The sequence below is a fragment of the Argiope bruennichi genome, chromosome 2 (genome assembly GCF_947563725.1).
Source record: "Argiope bruennichi chromosome 2, qqArgBrue1.1, whole genome shotgun sequence".
Lineage (NCBI taxonomy): Eukaryota > Metazoa > Arthropoda > Arachnida > Araneae > Araneidae > Argiope > Argiope bruennichi.
The window spans coordinates 54,147,919-54,166,896 of NC_079152.1; the positions used below are offsets into that span (position 1 = coordinate 54,147,919).

The following is an 18,978-nucleotide window of genomic DNA, read 5'->3' on the forward strand; positions in this document are numbered from 1 at the left end:
TAACGGCAGCGTTTATTGTCGGTCTGTTTTTCTTCTAGGAGATCCCATCTGCGGGTCCTGTTACTTGCACCGTTACTGACATGCGGTATGAAGCCTTTTTGAATAACTATGTCATTCTGGCACTCGAGCAGCGTCAGTATGTGGATCGTACAATATTCAAGCAAGATGGCGCTCTTCTGCACATTTCTACTCCTGTGAAACAGCTGCTGACTGCTCATTTAGAGCTGATAGGATCATAAGCGCTTTTTTCACAACGTGGCCGCCACTTCCCCCCGACTTAAACCTGTGTGATGTCTGGCTTCGTAGTTACCTGAAGAATGTTTTTTACAGAGGGCAAATTGAGAATCTAGCAGATTTGAAACCACATCCACATCTAGCAGATTTGAAACCACAACCAAACCACATTCACATACCACATCCATTGTGTCTGTACAGATACCCTCCGATTTGTTGTGTAGTATGCAGTTTTGCGCTTCCAATTAGTAGCTGAATACGGCGTAGGGCATATCGAACAACTTATGCGTTAACCACCCATCAGAAACGTATTTATACTATGAAGCTCTTTTTTTGTTGTCATTATCATTGTTGTCTCTATAAACATATATTCTTGTCTTATCGCCAATTAATTTTTAGTAAACCCCTGAACTCTATTGTTTCCTTTAGGCTAACAATATTCCTGTATTTAACGAATCCAATTTTGTTCTTTTCCCTGACAGCGTCATCTATCGGTACCTTTCGGAACTATTTTCCCTTCGCCAAACAACATAATGTAAGTAAAAAAATTAACTTAACGTAACGTAAGTAAAATGCATCTACTGGAGATAGTTGCCCACATATTTTGTGTGAGTATATATATGTAGTTATGGTATTATGAATCAATGAATCTGAGCTTCCAAATCCGATTATTTGATTCTACCATCAGACTTCTTAATAAAACTTTCTCACCTCCCACTTTAACTCTCTACAACCATATCTTTAATGCATTTGAAAAACTATCTATCGATTTCAAGTCTGGTTGTCAGTATTGGCATTTCAGTACATTAAAGTTCATGTTTTTTCGTCAAAAGAGAAGGTTTTTATGTAAAAGGAAGCAACTGCAAACTTGAAAATTTCCAGAGGTTTCCATGAATCTTTATATTTTTACTATCCATAAATTCAAAAAAAAAAAACTTTTTTTTAATGTATATGAATGAAATATCTAAAAACAATTTGAACGATTTATTCATGCAAAATTTACTGAAGAACTTTACAAAAAAAAAAAAAAAAATATAGATCAAAAATTTTCTGAGCAAAATCTATCAAATGTATATTAGCATGACAATTCAGAAATCTTAATGTGATTTTTGAATCTAGATAATAAATCTGTAATGAATTTTGGGCCAAATCAATAAAACAATATATATTCATACATATCGCCAATGATGTTTCAAAATGCCCTCACTATTCAATTTTCTGTGAAATATCACCCATCCAAATATATTCAATTATTTAAAAATATATTTATATTTATGTTCTTTTTTACTTGCATATAGCATTTTTTTTCTGTTTGTGTTGAAGATTTTTTTAAGTTGCATAATTGTATATTATTGTATCTAATTTTCATGATTCAAAATTTTGTATTGTGAGTTATGGCACTTTACAAGCCCGCTGACAATTATCGGTCATCGATTTAAGCTGACTGAGCGTCCTTTGTTTTTCAGTACAGAGCCAAGAGTACGACTCAGCTACTCACGCGTCACAACCCTTTTTACGGAGGATGAGTGAATGAAATGTATCATTCATGCATTTCATTCCCTCATCCACAGATTGTAATTTAGACCTGAATCAAAGAACGATTACCTCTGAACAAGTACCCCCAGTAGTATTACTTTCGATATGAAGGACGTTTTGACCACGAAAATTTATACGTGCACCAGCCACCACACACACGGAGAATATTCGGCCAACGGGGTTCGAGCTCACAGCCTAATGGATGCAAGTCCAGCGCCCCACCAACCAGGCTATCCCAGTCTTCAGGATTCATCGATTTAATTTTAGATTAAATAGTTAAAATAGATTTTTAAAAATTTTAAAAATTAAAATTAAATTCTTGATTCATAGATTTAAATTTTAAGAGGGTAAGGTCATTTTTATTATATATTTATTTTTATTATCATACCTTTTGTGTTTTTATCTTTATACCTCTGCTCTTATATTTAGCAAATGAGTGTTTTCTTAAATCTTTTATACTTTCACTAATTGATTGGCGCGATATAGCCAAATATGGCTCTTAATAAACAACAACAAAAACTCAGAAATGGCACAATTAAATTAATAACTGTAGTAATCCATATTGGAAAAGAACATAAGAAATTCGAGGAAAGAAGGCTAGTAATTTTTTTAAAAGCAGTAAAATAACGAAATTGTTTGTTTTAAAAGCTGACAAAATTTGTTACAACAAAAAATTTTTTTAATATAATTAAAAAAATTTTTTGCTTATTTGTTAATTTTATCTTATGGAAGATCGAATATTTCACAAGTACTATAATATATGAAAATATTGTACTCTATGTTAAAAATTATTCCCTTGCCATCAAAACAGGTAAACTCCATGGAGCTTTTAAGCTATTTATTTTATGCTTCAACTTTTAATGACCATTATTATGCTATAATTATTATGCTTCAACTTTTAATGACCATTATTATGCTATAATTATTATGCTTCAACTTTTAATGACCATTCATAGTCATGAAATGACCATGATTTGATTGAATTCAATGGCTGACATTTTAATTAACTGAATCTCAGTGCAAACGAGATTGTGGTGAAATTTTTTATCTTTTTCTTTCAATAAAATAAACTGTTTAAATAGGATATCCAACTTTGACGGGGTTTTTTAATCATCTGAGGACATTATGTTGTTTTGTTTTGGGGTTTTTGAAGCCTTAAAATACCCGGGCAGAAAATAAAGGGCATGGGTCGTAAGAAGTTATCGCCCGAAGAAGCACAAAGAAGAAAACTAATCTGATAGTCATGTGATTGTTTCAAACCGGTTTAAACTGGTTCATGATTTAAATTAATTTAGGCAAACAATGACTTATATATATATATATATATATATATATATATATATATATATATATATATATATATATATATATATATATATATATATATATATACTATAGTATTGAATATTATTGGGATAAAAAGAAATGTCTATAGTTTTTGAAAGCATTTTTAATCAATGGTATGTTAATATTCTCATCATTTGACGTGCTATTAATTTTATTCGATATGCATTTACAACTCTAGATTGCTAATAATAGCTGGAGGATGTTTTTTTTTTCATTTTTTTCTCACCTTATTTTAAATTTAATCAAAACTTACTGATAAGATTATTTTACATACTAAATTCTATACGGAAACCTCAGCATATATTTATCGGTCAAAAAAGAGTCTGAAGTAATAAAGCTCTAATGTGATTTTGTAATACCACCTGCAGAATCTCCTGGAAGAATCTCCTTTCTCACTGAGAAGGGAAGAGAGAGAATCCTTTGGAATCTTTTGACGATTTGATCAGTACACGAGAAGAAACAACTTTACTTTTATTAAAATAATTGAGCCTTATTTTCCCCCCAATAATATAAAGGATTGTCACAATTTTTTCCCCCGTTTACAAAATATTATAGCTGAGATCTATTATAATTTGGCAATGGCCATTTTGGCTGGTTCTTATATTGTAACAATGCTAATAAAAATTTTAATAAAAGCAATTGCGTCAGCAAATTTCCATGTCAGCACCTTAAGAAGCTTGAAGAATGTCGAGGAATTATTCCAATTCTCGCCACTTATTGTTCAATATTCTCTCAAAAAATCAATGGTCAGATCACGATTGTATTATAGTAGGTGAGAAGAGAGATTGTTCAATAAACAAAAAAAGGATATATTGCTTATTATTTGGGACACTTCTCGATTAAATCTGGTCTGCCGAATATAATTTTTATCTAATTGGTTTTAATTTCTTCTTCAACATAAAAAAATTATTATAAAGTTAGCCGTAGTTGACCCTTTTCAAAAACTCAGTATTCAGTCTAAAATTACTATATTTTATATTTCTTATTTTCTAGTCATCTTGTAAACTCTGGCAGTGATGTTATTAGAGGCCAAGACGTAAAAAAATCCTGAGGTCTACAGTCTCTAAACTCACCAACCCGTAGTGTTATATTATAAATGCGCAAATACATTGCTACTGCCCTTTTATCCAGGAATCAAAAATGAGGCTCTAAATAAAAATTTGCAGTGACCATGCATCATCTAGCTACTTTAATAGTCTAAGGACAATTCAGAAACGAGCTCTAGGGGCTACAATTAATCCCAATGAGTTGAAAAATCTGGCACCTGTGATAATACATATATACACACGAATTCTTTCATTGGAGTACAAGAATCAAATTTTACGCTTAAACAAATAAATAGTCCTGAAAAGTTTTATATATGTATTTGAAGAGGTAATAGTTACTAAGCAATTTGATGAATTTACGAAAGTATAAAAGAAAAAAATTAAAACTAGTAAAAATGCTCAAACAAAGAGCTAGATAGGAAAGTTGCGAAAGTAGTACATACTTACCATTATTTCCTTCTCTAGTAAAGGTCACGTCTTATTCATTAAAAACTTCATTAAAATGTACAAATATGCTTTAATTACCTTTAAGCTTGCACTGAATCAATGAAAGAATGAATCGTGGTAAATCATCTTCATATGAAATAGTTAATAAATAAGCACCCTGTTAGAAACTTTCTTTTTAAAATGTAACAGTTTTGGGAAACTACATAGACAAAACATTTAATAATAACTATAATATATTTCTTTTAGAAAATTAAGTGTGGGAAAGAAAGGAAACAGGAAAAGGTTAATTTCACAAAACCATATGTATTTGAATACAAATATTAAACACTTGAAAATATAACATTGAAGAGATCTTAATGATATTTCTCCTTTTTGCGCAGAAATCTGTGACCCTGGGTATATTCAATGCTATAACCGTAACTGCTTTAAACCCGCACAGAAGTGTGACGGATTGGATGATTGTGGAGATGGAACTGATGAAGAAGAGTGCAGTAAGTAACTTTCTTTCGAAAATAGGATATAACAAATATTTTTAATTTCTGCAAAGCTTTCGAATGGAAACTTTTAACTTTTCAAGATTTTGTGAAAAATGTCACATACCATTCTGTTTCTACAGAAAATAGAAGTCAAACTGCGTCTCTCCTTCTCTTTCTGTATAATGTTGCTAGGGCAGACTAAATTTTCTCAACTATATATACTGAAGGGCAATTTTTTAAAGAAATTTTAATTCAATGAAGATCTTTTAAACTTGTTTTCAATGTGTTCAACTTGTTTTCGCCCATTTTTTCATTAAATGCAGCTAATTTTTGAAAATAGTCTTATGTTTAATTTGCAACAATTCTTTTCATTCTTATGATAATCTTCCAATCATTTTCATTTTTATATTTATTTACGTGCTTCTTTTCTATTATTTAAAGTTCAAAAATAAAGATTCTGTTATTTATTAATAAACTTAAACGAATTCTACTTTCTTTTTTTATTCCATCAAATTTTTGATAGAATTTGTAAATGAATCAATCTGTAATGTAACTCTTTTAATGATTACGTTGATTAGGAAATTGCTCTGTAAATTTAAAAATTAGGATCGCACTTTTAAAATAATTTTACTATTTTAATCCTGGAATTACCTAATTACGATTATTTTACATAGAATAGGGAAAGGAAGGAATAAGAAATTGACATAAGGGTTGACAACGTGCAATTAAATCTAAAATAACGTGAGCAATTAAGTCATGTGACTTAACTTCATTAATGATGAATAGGTTTTAGCTCAGTTTCATTATTATTATCCCGTTTCAAAGCAACACTAGGGTATTTTGGGACAGACCTCGTAATTTTTAACCGCTGTCAGAGGACGAGTATGACCCTGAGTTGGCACGGCTGTCCCCAAGCTTCTACACCACACCAGTGGGACCAACATTTGGCCCGGCGGATTTAATGTGTACCAGACAAGCTTACATGGCGGTTCTCTTGGAGAATCGGATCTCGAATAACCTGAAACCCTTAGGTTGCGAAATTTGTGGGAGCTCCGGCGTGAACTCCGAGAAACGATTTTAGGTTTAAATCTAAATTTAATTGTACATAAGTAAATAGTTATCCATAATTTAATCCATAAAATATAATAAACTCGTGTCGCCATGAAAAGTGTCATCATTTTTGTTAAAGCACACGACAGCACTTTTATACCAATGTCTAGCTTTGAAGCACTATACTTTGGGACAGACCTCATAATCTTTGAATCAGGATAGGTACAAAAATCAGGACCAGGATATTGCCTGAACTGGCATTGTTCTCCAATTTTCGAATTACATCAATGGACGGACGTTTCACTCATGATGTCAGATTTAACGAACAGAAAGTCTCCATACATGATCGATTTTTAATAGAACCAAACTGGAGTTCTGAACCCTGATATTGAAACCTTACCATTCGGCACGATGTCCTAACTGGCAAGGAAGCTAACTGTATCTCATTTTCATAAGTCTCCCTCTTTTTTTTTAAAATAAAATGAAATCAATTAATTTGTGATTCATTTCTCTTAATTTCTTTCAATGAAATTGATTAATTTTATCATTTACTTTAATAATGAATTTTATTTTAATTCTTTCCTATATATTTTCTCTGCAGACCTTCTTCCAGTGCTTCAACCTGAATGTGGTACTCAGGCCTTCACACCGAATACCGTTTTCGGTTCGGCTCCTGATCGAATGGTCGGAGGAGAGGCAGCAGTGCCCAATAGCTGGCCATGGCAAGTTTCCCTACAGCGCATGGGCAGTGAACCCAACACGCATTTCTGTGGAGGAACGCTCGTCAATGCTCAGTGGGTTCTAACAGCCACTCACTGCGTTAAATGGTAAGATAATATCTGCAACAATAAAAAATTTCACTAAGGAATTCTTTAATAAGATTCCCTTAGTTAAAATATATTTCATTGCAAACATACTTCCCTTTTTATAGAGTGTATACTTTCTTATTACTTCTCATAAACATGCCGTGCTACTATTATAGTAATATCAATGGCAACTTAAACTGATATGATAAAAAGTTTTTAGCTGTACGAATAAACTCACCTAAATAGACTAGATATAATCCCCATATTTAAGACGAATTGATGAATTAATTGTATTGAATTTAGCTTTAAATAAAAAATAGGATTAGAATAGAAGTTATTTAATTTGAATGAACTTTTTTCTTAGATTCGGAGAAATGCCTGTCAAACTCATTGTTTTATACAAAGTGTTAATTACAGTGCTGCCATTCTCAATAGATTTTATACCCTTGGTGAATTAATCTTTGGATAGCTCTATTTTCTTTCTTGATGATTTCTTGAAACTTGATTACACTTGTATCAATAAGAGATACATTGCAAATGCGAGAAGACAAAGCTAATCAATATCACTCAGAATCCTTATAGATTTTATAAACCAGTGACTTCAAAACAGTAAAATCTTTCTTGATATTCTTCGCTAATATTCCCTTTTTGATTGTGATAGCTTGAAATTTTCGTTCACCAGAATTATAGATTTATTTAAATTTTGCTTATATTGCGATAGCTCAAAGTAACAAATAAGTAATTGAAAGCTATTCGATCGTAAGTTCACTATTAATGGACTATTCTGGAAGCTATTGTTTGTGTGGTATAATCCAATGAATATAATGCATTTTGATTTTAAAATTGCATTTTAATATTTACAAATATTTTTAGAAACACATATACTTTATAAGAGTGGGCTTAATCTCATAACAACACGGTTACAAAAAGTCGTTAACGAGTTTGTGCAGGTATGCAATAATTAAATTCGTGATTCTTGAGAGAGCGCCATCTTACGGTGATATTACTTCAGAGAAATGCCGAACAACCATTAACATATTTCGTAACTATTGTACGCAAATGCCGTGTAAAGCGTTCTCCGGCATAAGTTTATTAGAGAATATGCGAGACAGTTTTGAAGAGACCATGTCCACTAATTTCTTTGATAGTTTTTACTTCAAACAATAACAGAATTTTACTTTTTAAAATAAGAAAAATATCATATAAGGCATAAAAAAAGAACGGAGACAATTATTTTTAAAATTGAAAGCAATTCTGATAAGTCTTAAATATAATTTTTAATCATTAATAGTCTTAACCGTAACCCATTTTTTATTGGGGAACTTAACATAATACATACCATATTCATGTCAATTTATGAAACGTTTACTGTTGTCTTCTTAATTATCTTTTAGAAAAATGTTTCCTCTAGTGATTATGCGAATTTCTTTTGCCGTGATTTTTTATAATAAATAAATATATCATTGGATATTCATTTCTTACAATTTTAATACGCTTACTAATAGTTAAACTTTTCTTTAATTTTTGATATGTTTTTAATAAAAAAAATAACAGAACAATATTTTTCTTTGCTTTTATTTTGCTTTTAAAAATAGCATTAAAGGAAATTTTATTATTATTTAAATTAATTTAAGTACAATTTTAAGCATTCGATTATTATTTTTAATTAATTATTATTATTCAAAACTTTTATCATAATAAAAAACACAACTTTCTCCTGTTCCTCTATTAGAATGATATGAATAACAGAAAATAGAAAGAGGAACAATGTTTTCTATCTTTTCATATTTTATGCGACAATTTTAGCAGCTACGATTAAAATTTCATACCTTTTGCAGGCGATATAATCCTTGGGACTTCAAAATTGTGTTGGGAGCTCACGGAAAATTTACAAAAACTCCATATGAACAAATTCGATACAATACCAAGGTCATTGCCTATCCTGATCTTGAAGGAGAATACGTAAGAAAAATATTTATTATTTTTTGGAAATTTATTTATTAAACATTTTTTTAATATTTTGGGGGGCGTTTAGTTTGGCTAGATTAACGCCCCGTTGTAAAGCTACACTAGGGCTATTTTGGGACAGACCTCGTAATATTGAACTGCCCTCAGTTGACGAGGACAGCACCTGAGCTAGCACCCCCTCTCCACACCAGAGCAGCGGGAGAACATTTGTCCCTGACGGAGTTAACGTGAACAGAGCCCTTACACGAATCGGGTCTCGAACCTGAGATTCCATTAGGTATCTCCATTAGGTTTTAGGTGTCACATCTAAGGCGCATTATCTTTCATAGGTTCTATGATGTATGATGCCAGGGAAATGAGCATTAACGTTGCAGATATTTTCATAAGGTTTTAGGTGGCACAAATACAAGGCATTATCTTTAAGTTGTAAGATGATGTACGATGCCAGGAAACGAGCACTAACGTTGCAGATATTTCCATTAAGTTTTAGGTGGCACAAATACAGGGCATTATCTTTCAGTGGTACGATGATGTATGATGCTAGTGAAACGAGCACTAACGTTGCAGATATTTTCATTAGGTTTTAAGGGGCACAAATACGGTGCATTATCTTTCAGTTGTAATCGAATGAAGAACCTAATAATCGTGAGTGTACCTTTATATTCATCAGAAAGGAAAAAGCTCTTCATTAACTTCTTCTTAAACGAGCATTAACGTTGCGGAAATTCTCATTATATTTAAAATGGCCATCATAAAGTGTGATATCATTTTGATTAGTGTGTTTTAATTTTCTTTCAGATTAGAGGATACAATTCTGCTGACGATATCAGTCTTATAAAATTGAACGCACCTGTCACTTTCAATGAAGGAGTTCAGCCAGCTTGTTTACCCGAACTCGGATAGGCTACTCAAGCTGGATGGCACTGCTATGCAACAGGTTGGGGAGAAACCAGAGGTAGGGACTTATTTCAGAAATTAAGAATAATAGTAGAAAAAGGTTTTATTTTTGAAATTTTTTTATGAAATTTCTTAATGGCGCTTCTGTGGTTCAAACCTGTTTAAAACATAACCATTATGGCGGAATAAAAGTAAAGGGAACAAATATAAAAAGTAATGAAGCAGAAGAAAATTCTTAAAGATCGCAATTTTAGAATTATTTTGATAAATTTATACAGATTAATGTAATATTTTTTATTACATGAAGAAGGGTTTTCAGATGGGGTTGTCCCTCATTTCAAAGAAATGCGAATTCATAATTGAAATATCAAATAATTGCATTTAACATTTTAAACCTTCATTTGCAGTAAGAAATATACTTTCTTTTTCTGCCTTTTATAACAGTATCTTCAGACATTTTTATTGATTTTTTTTTATTGAGATTATTTTTCAAAACTATTGTTGGCACATGAAGTTTGCACTCAAATTTTCTGAAACATTTTAAAGCAAAATTGTTGCAATAAATAAGTTATAGGAAAAATATTTTTCTCGATATCGATACTGTTCATAAACTGAGAGACGTTATAGAGCAATGAGGGGCAACCTGCTGAGATGTTCTATCCGGCACGCGCCAGATTTTGAAATAATAATATAGAAAATTTATTTTTATTATAGAAATTTTGTATTTATACAAGAAAGATGTATTTATAAAATGCAGTTTTTAAACGTGCAGTCATATTTTAATTCACTGAATTAATAATGCTAAAGAATGTTTTGAAAGAAAATACTTTAACGTTCTTATTTAGTTGATAGTTAATTATATAAGTCTGATAAATTTGTTGGTAAATTCATAAAGAAATTTCTATCTTACAGAGTATTCTGATGTAAATTATTCATATTGTGATGCTAACTATTCATATAATCGATCGTAGTTCAAAAATAAGTACAAAGTTTCCTGAAAAAAAGCTGAAGACTTTCAAAAATGCATAATAAATAAACTGTTAAGGTTAAAAAAACAACAACTCTTATTGCAAATTCATGTGAAAGGGCATAAATTTTTCATCCCACAGTTTTTGGTTTTAATTTGAAAAGTTGTCGATAGATGGCGCCACAGACAATAAACATGCAAATCAAGAAATAAATGAAAATGACATGGCAATTTTTCAAAATCTTTTAATAAATGAAAATCACAGTATAATATCCCCGATCAGCCGCAGTCACATGTCATAATCGGAGGGCGAAATTAGAAGACATTTTCCGAAAAATGCCTAAAATATCTGCACATGCATCACTGATTGGCCGATTCCCTTTCCTGTGAAGCATGGGTAATTTAAAGCAATTATATGACTATCAAAAGTATCCTTCTAAGAAACGGGAAACATAAGCAGTACGTTGAGGCTTCGTTCCATAGCTAGCATAAACCAGGATATTGCTGGTGGTTCGACTAAAACCATTTCAATGCCCACAAAATCATTCAAAATTCGAATATATTGTTTTGAAGTCATTTTATTATGTAGAAAAAAGGGCCCAATTACACTTGTACTGCCCATAGAGTAACTTTTGGTAATAGAATAATTTTCGAACACACATGGAGGCTCTCAGTTCCACAAATTCACAAATTTTGCTTATTGGCTAATCCATCGAGATGAAAATATGCTTCATCCAAAAACCACATAAAGTACATATCAAAATTGACACCATCAATCATGTCCAGCAATTCATCCGAAAACATGTTCCTTTTTTTTCTATGGATTCGGTATGAAGCTGTTGCTGTGTTTGAATTTTATAAGGGAACAAGGCACTCACGCATTATCTTAGGCTTCGCCGTTTTGTTCACCTGATCAAACGGGACGTTAATATAACTAAACTAAACTAAACTTTGTTCACCTGACATGCGGCCGTAGTTTTGTGGATTCATTTTTTTAAGGGTGCGTTTCAATTATTTCCTCAATGGCCTGTGCACTTGTTTCTGTAGCAGCCAAACAGTGTTGTCCTATAGTTCCAATTTTCTCATCAGCAACGCTCTCTGATCGTTTGAATTTCTCGCACAGTTGTTTTATGGTATTCAACTATGGACCCTTAGCAACTTAGAACTTAATCTGAAAGCTACTTCTTGTTGCAGTAAGACTCTCCCCCAATTGGTGGAATTCTAAAACAAAAAAAGTCCTTTCCTCCAACAAATATGTCATTTTTGAAACTTTCCTACAGAATCTGCAGTTCAGCTGTCTACTGCTCATTCAATTACAGAACACTCGTATTAAAGTCGAAAGAGTAACCTCTTCTGAGGTTCCATATTTTGCATGCGGGAAGAACAATAAAAAGGACTTGCAACGCCATCTATCGATAATTTTTGGAACAAAAACAAAAAAAACTGTTATATGAAAAATTTATGCCCAATCACATGAATTTGCTGTTAGAATTCTTTTTTTTTAACAACCGTTTTCTTGTTATATATTTTTGAAAATGGTCTGTCTATTTCAGGATACCCTGTACATTGCTTATAATACAGTTATTATTATATCGTTATAGACAATTTCAACAGAGTTTGTGTTTAAGAAATATAGCTTCTTTGGGTGTTAGTTCTTATTTTTTTCCTTTATGGCTTTAAAATTATTAAATTACTTTCGATAGACAGTGGAAAAATGTGCTAATTTTGTAAAAAAAATATATAAATAAAGCAATCTTTACATAGGAAAAAGATTCTTCCTTAAAATAGAAAGAAAATTAATTGAATCAATTATAACGAATTCTCGAAAGAAATATTATTGTACTGCTGCTGTCTTTAATGTTTTTTCTTTCTATGAAAAGCACAATGGATTCTAATATTAAACTAACGTGGGAAATTTGTGATACGTTCTATGAACGTAAGTTGATTTAAAAAATTCATACGGACATTTCTTCAGAAGTTTTAACAGATATTTTTAACAGATATCTTCTTAAATATTTTCTAAAAACCTTTAAAATGAGATTTAAAAATAATTAGAAATATAAATTATGCAATTTCGTAACCATTTCTAAAATTTAGAATTAAGCTATTATCTCAAAATTTTTCAGTTGCTTTAAAAATGAGATTGCATTATTATTTATATCAATCATTTTCTTTTATGTAAAAGCAAATAAGATTAATAGAATCTTAAATGTAATTTCGGAAAGAATTTGTATAAGCAACTGAAGAAAATTGATAACTGCATTTTTATCATTTCTAGGTTCCGGTCATTCCGATGTCTTGAAACAAATGGAGCAAATTATTCAACCGAAAGAGAACTGCACTTTCAACGAACAAACTCAAATTTGTGTTGCGAAGCATCGAAACTCTCCTTGTCACGTAAGATAAATTTGATGCTTATTTTAAATTAAAAATGAATATGTAGTATTAAAATTATCAGAAGCATATTTCTAGTTGTCATGTGTGAATATGCGGTTGACAAAAAGTAACCTAGACAAAATATTGATTTGCTATTTATATTGATGATGCACATTCAGTATGGAGTGAAACTCGTAAATAAGAGATGCCTATGAAATTAAAAATCAGTTTTGCATATTATCATCAAATAGTTTTTAAGAAATGGTCCTAAAGTGGCTAATGACCTATGGCTTCATATCGCCAAGGATGCCAACAATGCCCAAGTCGCCAAAGTAAAAAAATTAAGGTATCTGCTAAGTTAAGCAATATTACACGTAGAATTACAGAACTAAACAGCTTGCTTATGCAGGTTATCATACTGGCGACAAATTCAAGAAGCACCGTAAAATAAATTTCAAAACCCAGAGATTCCGCTTTCATATTGTTTTCTGAGCATACCATTCTTATTATAATTTATCTTTTTTAATTATGCTCCACTCTTAAATACCAATTTAACTGAATTATAAATAAACATGGATTACACTACCCAAGAGTCTCCTTGGAAGATATTTCAACATGCGATAGCTGAAGTTATTATTTTTTTGATGCCTTCCCAAATAATAAAAATCAAAGTGTGTCTGTATATGTATACGTACATCTCTGTTTCTTGGCTCTCCATAAGGAAGACAATTTGATCTAAATAAATTTAATACAAATATACTTTGGGTATAAGCACTTCGAGATAAGCGATTTTTATTGAAATAATAATCAGAATTTAATAAACGAGACATTATGCAAAATTTTGAATCCTTTAATAACTGGAAAAAATATTATCACGTACAAACAATATTTTTACCATCTTAAAATTAAAAAAAAATTAAATATTGTATTTCTCCCCTGAATTCTAATATTCTTTTCTAAATATATTTTTATGCAATATTTATAACAATATTTTTTATGTCTTGCAATGAAATTTTTAAAATTAAATTTTTTCTACATATTTAATGTTTGTTTATTTTACATTTCTAAAGTTAAAGAATGATAGTTCTGTTATTGTTACATTTTTACTGCAATATCTTTATGAGTGAGTGAGTGAGTGAATATTATACTCATCTCATATTATAATATCTTTATGAGCTTCTACACTGCTATTTTATTTCATTAATTTTTTTGCAATATCTATTAACAAAGTCTTCTAAGATATTATGTAAAGATAATATGCTGAAAGGCTGGACTGGTTATTCTTTCCTTTTCGTATAAGTAAGTTTAATCCACTTAATTAATAAGCTACTCTTATAATACAAGTAAAGATTGCTTATATAATACAAGACTGCTCACATAATACAAGTAAAGACTGCTCATATAATACAAGTAAAATTTACCATATCACTTTAGTATTATTCCATTTTAACCGAAGAATAAGACAGGTAAACGCAGTGATGTTAGACAGTTGCACGGTAGATGATTTAACTTGTTACTCTTGCATGTAAATGTGACACCATTTGAGTTGATTCCATTATGTAAGTTCATGTATGCACTAAACTTAACATGTAAAAGGCTGTTAAAATTTCGATCGCAATCTACTACTGATATTTAAAAATACCTCTTTGAAAGAACCAAGGATAATGAATTCTACATATGAGATTTAATTATAATTAAGCATAATCATTATTCCCATCGAAACAGCAGATCGCTGAAAGTGGATATTATTGCATAAACTTTAATTATACGTCAAGATAAAAGGCAATTTCTTTTTTTTTAGGGTGACAGTGGAGGACCCCTGCAATGTAGATTGGGCGGAAAATGGTTCGTTTTTGGAGCAGCTAGTTACGTCACTACAAGCAATTTAATGAATGGTCTTTGTACTGGTCCAGGTGCAATGACAGTTTATGCTAACTCAGCCGACAAAGCAGAATGGATCAGAACTATCATCAAAAACTATTCATAACTAATTCTGACTTCTGTGAAACTGAAATTGCTTATGGGATTAATTATTTATCTTAATTAAATAAAAAAAATATTTAACTAAAGGTACAGCAATATTTGAGAATGTACTGCCCTGTCATGCTTATTTTTCTTAATCAGATAAAGAATTTTTTTTCTACTGCACAGAAGTAGGATCTTATTAGACATAATCTTTACATCAGAAACGATGCAAAATAATTTCTGATAATGGGGCATTCATTCATTTTTTAACTATTATGTAACAAAACATTACCGAAATTCTATCATAAGAGTTGCGAATAATGCTTGAGTTAATCATAAAGATGTAAATCTAGCTAAATTTTCATTCAATGTAATATTACATTCTAACAAAGAAAGCTAAAAAATTTTTTAGTTATAGAAATCTTTGAAAGAAGGACATTCAAAGTGCTCCTGGCGAAGATTCAAGGGCATAGCGAAGATATATGGCGCACAGGATTTTTTCTGTCATATGGGCGTTTACTCATTTTGTTATGCCACTGTTATCAATCATCAAAGTTAATGATTTTATCTTCTAAGATACAACAGATAGTAAAAAAAAAAGTGTGTTCAAAAGTATAGAGTATCAAAATTTAAAATAATATAACCTTCTAAACATAGCGATGGCTTAATTAAAAGTCCTAAAATGTATATCATGATATTCAATCATCTATTTATACAGGGTGTTTCTAAAGCATAGCTAAACTTTAAGAACTTTAAGATTGTATCAAGTATACGAAAACAAAAATCAATTTTACAACAGAATGTGTAATAATAAACCTAAATGAGAGACCGCTATAAGAGGTTCTTGATATGTGAATTTACTGAAAGAAATGGGCACATCAGGAAAAACGTACGAAATATGACATTAATAGAATAAAAATTTACAAATGCTTGACAACAACATTGCATGAAAAAAAACAGACAATTATTTTGCATCAATCCTTAACTTATTAATTAAAAATTGCATTTATTATTTTTCAAAATTCTAATTATTACTGTTTAAAAGAAGTTTTTCTCAGTTTCAAAATCTCTGTCAATATAAAAAGTTAATATACATGGCTCACAAATCGCTTTTGTTATTTATTGTCGAATGGCAATATCCAAATGTAAATAAATATTCATACGAATTTTTCAAGCTGAATGTTTTGACAACTGCACTGCATCGAGCGCTTTGCTTAATAGAGCTGCAGAATGTTCTGGAGAATGTTTGCCATATCACCAAAAAGTATTTCAGTCAGATGGAAGAAGGTATAAAAGAAATCAATAAATAGGCTTCAAACAGAAAGTTTAATGTTTAATTAAGTGCAAGAACCATCGCCAGATGGGTAATCGCTATGATTTGCCTATGGAAATTGTTTTTCATATTTTCCAAAGTAATTATCTTTCAAAAATTATCTTCCATTTATCTTAAAACTCAAGCAATTACTTTTCTAATGATATCAATTCTGTCTCTTGTACAATTTGTCCCTTACTTTTCATAATATTTCATATTCAATTTACTATCATTCAATCTAAACAATGTCATTAAATTTTATGGTAGAATACAAATTTATCTACCAAAACATTCAGGCAATTTCTTTTAACTCCATAGTAGAATTTTCACTTCAACTTTTATTTAGTAACATATTTGATTTAACTGAATTGTTAATCAATCACATTCAAATAAAAAGACAAAATTTTAAAAATGTACATTCGACTAATCATTTAACAGCCAAAAAAGTCAATAATTTTGATTTCCAAACTGGTAGCCAAAGGTGGCTAATTTTATATAAGGCTATTATTTTCCTCTGACACTTTTGTAAATCAAAGCTGAAGGAAAATCCATATATGAATTGCTTCTGTCAGGATTTAAGAAAAGAAGTAATACAATGTGAACCTTTTACAGGCAGAAAAAACATTAGATTAACTCATTTCCTTCATAAGCGCAAATATGCACTGAATTTTACTAGCCATTGTCTCCAATGTGTAAAAAAGCGCTCTGGTTTATTGTACATGAAAAAAGGACTAGACGACTATTTCAGAAGGTAATTGAAAATTATTTTTTTATTGCATCAACAAGATCCTTTTCAACAATTACCATATTTTCAAAATTATTCATAAGGATGGAACAACTCACGTCTTCTAATAAAAATTAGCAATAGAAATAACTGAACAAAATTAAACAAAAATAATATCAACAGCAGCAAGAAAAATGACGGCATATCCATCATTATCATCAAGAATTACTGGCCAAAATTTCTTATACCCATTGAAACAATTTCTTTACAGGAAAACTCATATGCTGTGTAGTTTGATTATGCCAAGAAAAGAGTACGTGATGGCTGCCTCTTGGCTACATGAGTTGATCATTTTGCGTATTCTTATGTTGTGAAAACTATTAAACTAAGCAAATGGGGGAAAAAAATTTTGGACGATATAAATGGCTTACAATTCTGAAAATCACTCGGTAATCCTTTCTTTAAAACTTTTTAACTACAGCAATGAAGAGAAATTTCACTCCGATAGAACTAAATACACCTCTTCGTGCACATGGCGGATTTTAGTAGTATCGGACTTGTGTCTGAAATGCTAATCCTGAAGACATTGTTCAACCACTAGGGCATTAGAGTTCTCACTTAAAAGGTGGCCAAAAAATAATTTTTGCTGCTTGGATGCATTTGAAGTTAAAATTAATAAGTGGAACGAAACAAAATTTCATACACAGACTGTGAAATGCATGGAAAGAAGAATTAGTTTAAAAAAAATCTAGTTCAAAAAATAAGGGATAAGAGAGTTTTTTGCCATTTCTTCAACGGGAACTAGTCACAATAAGAGTATAAATATGGATTACGCAAATCTCATTAATGTTCATGCGATAAAAAAAATACAATATGAAGCTCATAGAAAATAATTTTTCATTAATTAACATTAAAATCCTCTGACCCCTCTGAAACATTTTCATTATAGTGGCAAGCCTTGTGTGTAAGATATTGCATCAGCAATTTTTGGTACTTCATATTTTAAAGAATGTATCTTTCGATGCTTCCTATAATCTGTACACGAAATATGATTTCATTCAGTTCATTAGTTTTTAGCTGTAGTTCAGCTGCTTGCAAACAGTGAAAGTTATTTACAGGTCACAAAGGTTAGTCAGTATGTACTAAATGTCCACACATGATATGACCCAATTTTTAAACCGTTAAACATACAGTTCAATTTGGAAAAATACGAATTATATATATACTTTGAATCAATGAATGTGCACATAAAAAAGCCAGAATCTAACTTTTTATGCAGCCCCCGATGTTTTCAATCATATTTAGTAAAATATTTTAGCCACAATAAAATTTTAAACACAAAAAAAATCGAAACTTCTGGGATTATGATCAACTTATGAAATTGTGAAAATCGAAATTTAGATGTATTTTATAGATGGATTGGGAAGGTTTAGATAAATTTTAAGAGATCCTTTACACACTGAAATTTTATATTATTGTGTTACTTACTCAAATTTCTCCCTAAAATAAATTTATGCACAATTTCGATTTACGTTAACTAGTTATAAATCGGTTAGTTTTATTCATAAAGCGCTGAAAGTTCTTTATCGAATGTTTTGGAACATCGACAATGTTTTTATAAATATGACTAATAGAACTTGGGGACCGTATATAAAATTAGAATTTTTAATCTTTTCAGAAATTTATTTATTGACTCAAATATCATAAAATACAATCTTTCCTGTCATTCAAACCACTTTTCCAACAAAAACTATACGTCTATCTAACGATTTAGAAATTATCTATTCGGCTATGATAAGAGAAGATGCTCCTTTACATACTACAAGT

The 18,978-nt window shown here is 30.5% G+C and overlaps 2 protein-coding genes across 2 annotated transcripts; both read left to right on the forward strand.

Annotated features, from left to right (window-relative positions):
• Positions 1-80: 80 nt before the first annotated feature.
• LOC129962191 (chymotrypsin-like elastase family member 2A) lies at positions 81-9,813 on the forward strand. The gene is made up of 5 exons (XM_056075931.1): positions 81-147; positions 4,991-5,101; positions 6,738-6,963; positions 8,781-8,904; positions 9,709-9,813. The coding sequence occupies exons 1-5, from the start codon at positions 81-83 to the stop codon at positions 9,811-9,813; spliced, it is 633 nt and encodes a 210-aa protein (XP_055931906.1).
• On the forward strand, positions 9,814-15,137 carry LOC129962192 (elastase-1-like; the record flags this gene model as incomplete). Its single annotated transcript, XM_056075932.1, has 3 exons — positions 9,814-9,865; positions 13,053-13,171; positions 14,952-15,137. Coding segments are annotated over 3 exons (357 nt in total), but the record flags the coding sequence as incomplete, so codon positions are not given.
• Positions 15,138-18,978: the final 3,841 nt, after the last annotated feature.

Coding starts and splice junctions, on each gene's coding strand:
- LOC129962191 (XM_056075931.1), top strand. CDS start 81: ATGCGGTATGAAGCCTTTTTGAATAACTATGTCATTCTGGCACTCGAG. Junction 148..4,990: donor GCAGCGTCAGTATGTGGATC/GTACAATATTCA, acceptor CTTTTTGCGCAG/AAATCTGTGACCCTGGGTAT. Junction 6,964..8,780: donor GCCACTCACTGCGTTAAATG/GTAAGATAATAT, acceptor TACCTTTTGCAG/GCGATATAATCCTTGGGACT.